General features: G+C 34.4%; 1 protein-coding gene across 3 annotated transcripts in view; it reads left to right on the top strand.

Moving 5' to 3' along the window:
- Positions 1-3,183, top strand: part of LOC125035721 (NAD-dependent protein deacetylase Sirt6-like) — a 10,726-nt gene extending 7,543 nt beyond the window's left edge. For all 3 annotated transcript variants that reach the window (XM_047627947.1, XM_047627948.1, XM_047627949.1), the window contains 3 exons: positions 1-35; positions 431-554; positions 682-3,183. The exon at positions 1-35 is cut by the window's left edge and continues 139 nt beyond it. In XM_047627947.1, coding sequence (XP_047483903.1) covers positions 1-35; positions 431-554; positions 682-1,482 — 960 coding nt within the window. In that variant the 3' untranslated portion in view covers positions 1,483-3,183. The remainder of the gene's footprint in view (positions 36-430; positions 555-681) is intronic.
- The last annotated feature ends 1,817 nt before the right edge of the window (positions 3,184-5,000 follow it).

Here is a 5,000-nt window from a genome sequence, read left to right as displayed (position 1 = left end):
GCTGCCGATCTGGATCTTGCAATTGCTCATTCTTGGTAGGTTATGTAGGAGTGATCAACAGGCATATAAGCATGGGTGTTGGCATATACCTGTTTAATCTTATTGCATCATATTCTTTCAAGTATGAAATATGAAAACTTTAACAAAATGTTATGTATTCAAATAGTGACTTCATATATTTTACATATATATATATATATATATATATATATATATATATATATATATATATATACATACACACATAGAAATACATGTACACATTTATATATTTATCATCATAAAGACAGTAATTATATATATTTTCAATGTCCATATTACATATTATAATTATATAAATATATAAAGTAATTACATATTTAAACATTTATTCAGAATACCTTATTTCTTTTTGTTATAAGATTATACCCGAACATTTTCTTGTTATCAGTGCTGCGGATCTCAGTATCTGTCTAGGAACAACATTGCAAATTGTACCAAGTGGAAACCTGCCAGTTGATACGAAGAAAAGAGGAGGGAAGCTTGTTATCTGCAATCTGCAACCAACCAAGCAGGTAAAGTGATCGGTCTTGTATCTTGCCATTGTCATTCATGGTTCAAGTTCTCAAACTTTGTTTTGTAGGAACAGAATCTCAGAAAGTTATAAATGTGGCTATCTATACACTTATTTTTATTTTTCAGGATCGTTACGCTGATCTCATTATCAATACCTATGTAGACAACGTCATGAAGAGACTCCTTGAGCTCATGGACATAAAGTTGTTGGATTATAACCAAGACGACGACCCGATGAAAATAACACAGGGAATGTTAATAGAGCACAGAAAACTAAGAGAAAATTCCAATGCATTAGGGTTACAGACAGATGATTTTGAGCCTATAGAATGGACAATACCAGAGGAATGGGTGAAAGATAAAGTCCTTGAAGAAAAAGTGAAAAGTAAAAAGGTTATCAGAAACAAGAGAACCACCAAGCCAGGTGACGTGAGTGTGAATGATGTCAAGAAAAGAAAAACTTGTCTGGATGGGGAAGTGCATGTGGTCAGCCATAGTAAGTCTGAAGGTGTGAAAGAGGAATGCAAAGAGGATAGTGAAGATGTTAGAATAAAGATTGATATTAAAAAGAAAGAAGTGGGTAAGGAAGAGGTTGATGAAAGCAGAACAAAGGCCGGCCATGAGAATGGTAACAAAAGTGTCCAAAAATTGGATATGAAAAGTGAAGTGAATGAGATTGAGGACAAGTGCAAGGTAGAGTGTGATGTCAGAGAGTTGCATTCTAATGGGGAGTTTGTGTTGAGGCCTGAGTTGGATTGCGAAGTAAAGAGCGAAATGAATGAAGAGGAGACAGCATCCGTCGTTAATGCCACGGTTGTTGGTGGGAGAGTAACAGACGTGGTGGAAGTGAAGGAGGAGATGAAAGGACCGAATTTAGGAATCTCAGGGAATGAAGATAAGTTAGGTGACGGCAACTGCTGTTTTTAGTCCAGGGGTTCATGCAGTACTGTAGAAGGGGCGTGTTTAGAGTACACAAATTTTTACCAGTATGTAAACGAATATGATAAGGCATTTTGCACAGCAAACTGAGCTAAGTGAGTTTGTTTTGTTTATTTTTAAAATGTTTTTAAGAAATGTGATTTGGACACAAAAAACAATTTTAAGTAATTTTTAAAAAGTTGTTATACATCTGCTATAATGAAACAGATATATATATATGATAGTCTAGGGTAAGTAGATATCTTGTAAAGTGAGATATAAATTTTGAATCCAGCTTTATGTTATGCCTCCAAATCCTTTGTGAAGAAGGCATGATAACATTTTTGAAGTAAGAACAGTTTTGTACATCTTGATATTTCTGTTCAGAGTCCATCAGGAAGATCTGTGCATTGTTTCTTGGACATTGAAAAACAAATTGATTGGGAAAAGGAGACACACTGTATGGCTGGATTTTATTGAGCAAATGACTAAGTCTGAATGGATAATTTTAGCATTGTAAATTAATGTGTAAGACTGGTCTGTTTTTAAATTTTGTAGAAACATTTTTAAGTGTGACTTTGAACTTCTTCGAAAGATATGGCTAAGGTGACAAATGGGTATGATGAGTAAAGACAATTCAAGGATTGTTCAGATGTGTAGTCTGGTGAAGAAGATGGACACCAGTGATATTATCCTATGGTTTATTTTGATTAAATTGTTTACTATATACTTTATTTCTAAAGTTTCACATTGATATGTATTTTGTTTCTTGTGGTAAAGTTAGTACCAAAGGAAATTTTTTATAGAAAGCATACAAGCATGAATATTATTATATACATCCTAAACTGATAAAGATTGAAGGAGAAATTAATTTTATCTAATTACTTTATATAGAAAGAATGTGCAATAATTTAGTCTAAAGTAAAAAGGCAGTTTTGAGTTTGAGGTCAGTTAATATTCAAGACTTAATTTGATTTTAATTTTAGCTACTGTATATACTGTACAGTATATGTGAGCAGAAGCAGTACATGTTGATTTTAATAAGCTTGAATGATTAAAGTAGCTGAATAAAACTATATTAGAAATAGAAACATGTTTCTAACATTATCTTTATATTATTTTATTCTGGTTATATAACACAAGCCTGGAAAGGATTATAAGAACAACCTTGATTTTTAATATTTTGCTAAAAAGAAAATTGTTTTGTTGCCCAAAAAAACATTCTTTGTTTCTAGACGTCTGTGAAAATTTGGAAAGCAGCAAATTTACCTTACAAATCCCTTTCATTTTCTGAGTTCTCATTGTGGAAAATACAGGCCAAAAATACCTCTCTTGTCAAGCTAAAGGTATCTTAAATGGAGCTTGACAGAAGTGAAATTCTTGTATGCTAGTTCTCTTACTGATTTCACTGGAAAGATGTCAGTGATTCAGTATGGGTAAAGTTTAAGAATGCTAACCAATTTCTTTTTTTTTTATGTGAGATAGTTTGTATTTGCAATCTCAAGATGTATGTTTGTGTCAAGTATGTACACTATCACTAGACAGTGTTTTGTGTTTCACCAGACAAAAGAATCATTCAGTAATGTTTTAGATTGATGACTAGTCATGTCATGACCTATTTTTCCTTTTTCTTAGTGTTTAGTACATACTGTATATTGTTGAATTTTATAGTATCTTTTATTTTATCATAAAGAAAGAATTTACAAGTCTGATTTTTTTTTATTTTGACCTTTGTTACATTTTGATTTTTCTATTGAATTTTGAAAGGTGTCTTAAATGGCAGAAGCTTCAGCTCTATCTTTTCAAGTTTCTATAATAGTTTTCTAAAATGGTAAACACATTCTGTAACCCTTCACAGCCAATTATTATATATTATGTACACACTTTCACACACAGCTAACATATAAGAAAGGGTTTTTAGCACATTCATAAATGTATAATCAATGACTATTTGTACTCATAGCCCACAAAAAAATATCTGTTTTTATATGTAAGTAGTTCATAAAGTCTTTATTTAAGTTTATCTTCCCAAGAAGCAGTCTATGAAAAAAGGCCAAGGTTCATATTTTCCTTTTCTGTTTATCAAGCATTTGTATAATCCCCATAACAAAATGTTCTGACATGAAAGACTGTTGTTGTGCATTCAAACTGCATAGGTGTTGCATGATTCCCAGAGGTTTAAGCAGACCTGTAAAAATAATTGTTTCTCTTGGGTGATATGAGGTCAACACATATATAGTATAATATAACAATGTTCAACACATTTTGTTTTTCAATTTTAATAATTTATTCTGGTTAATCTTTCTGCTTTTTAGAATGTCATTAATTTTGCTCCACTACGTCATGTTATCTGAAAATTCCCCTGTGGGACTCATATTGAACATGGGGGCTTGAACTAGACATGTCAATCCCTGAATATTGTAAAGTTAACTGTGTCAGTCTGAAGACTTCATCTATAACACAAGATTCTTCCTACAAGCAGTTACTAAATAAGCATGACATTACTAACTTGGTACCATACAACAATCAGTAGTTTCCCAGGATTATATATTATCACTTAATTGAGGTATATTTTCTTGTTATTGACATTGTGGATAGCAGGGCTTGTATGTCTGTCAGCTGTTGAAATTTCTTTGTAGATTAGTATGAATGCAAAAGTAACTATCAAATTGAATGATATATTAAATTTTCTACTTCAAAATGTATATTTTCAATTGCTTCCAAAGTGGAAGAGAGACCAGAATGCAATAAAATTTGTATTAGAAAAACATTGGACTAATTGTCAAATAAAAATAAAGTCAGGATGTACAATATTTGGAAATGCAAAGGAGATTGATTGACATAGAAAGAAATGTGAGGTGATAGAGCAAAGCCAGTGCCCTTTTTAGGTAATTGGCTGAGAATTAACCAAAAGCATATATCAAAATTAATGGAACTATTTGCTGTTGTTGTCTGGGAGTGTAGTGTATGATACATATCATGTGCAAACATGCACATAAAAAAAAACATACACACGCACATGCGCACACACACACACACACACACACACACACACACACACACACACACACACACACACACACACACACACACACACACACACACACACACACCTCCCTCCCTCCCTCCCTCCCTCCCTCCCTCCCTCCCTCTCTCTCTCTCTCTCTCTCTCTCTCTCTCTCTCTCTCTCTCTCTCTCCCTCTCCCTCTCCCTCTCCCTCTCCCTCTCCCTCTCCCTCTCCCTCTCCCTCTCCCTCTCCCTCTCCCTCTCCCTCTCCCTCTCCCTCTCCCTCTCTCTCCTCTCCTCTCTCTCCTCTCCCTCTCTCTCTCTCCTCTCCTCTCCTCTCTCCCTCTCTCCTCTCTCTCTCTCTCTCTCCTCTCCTCTCTCCTCTCCTCTCTCCTCTCTCTCTCCTCTCTCTCTCTCCCTCTCCTCTCTCTCCTCTCTCTCTCTCTCTCTCTCCTCTCTCTCTCTCTCTCTCTCTCCCAAAAGGTACTAGTCAGAAGAATATAATTCTCCAAACTCACTCC

Source organism: Penaeus chinensis, chromosome 2, assembly GCF_019202785.1.
Source record: "Penaeus chinensis breed Huanghai No. 1 chromosome 2, ASM1920278v2, whole genome shotgun sequence".
NCBI classification, from domain to species: domain Eukaryota; kingdom Metazoa; phylum Arthropoda; class Malacostraca; order Decapoda; family Penaeidae; genus Penaeus; species Penaeus chinensis.
Note: the sequence above shows the minus strand (reverse complement) of the source record. Positions and strands in the feature narration are given on the sequence as shown.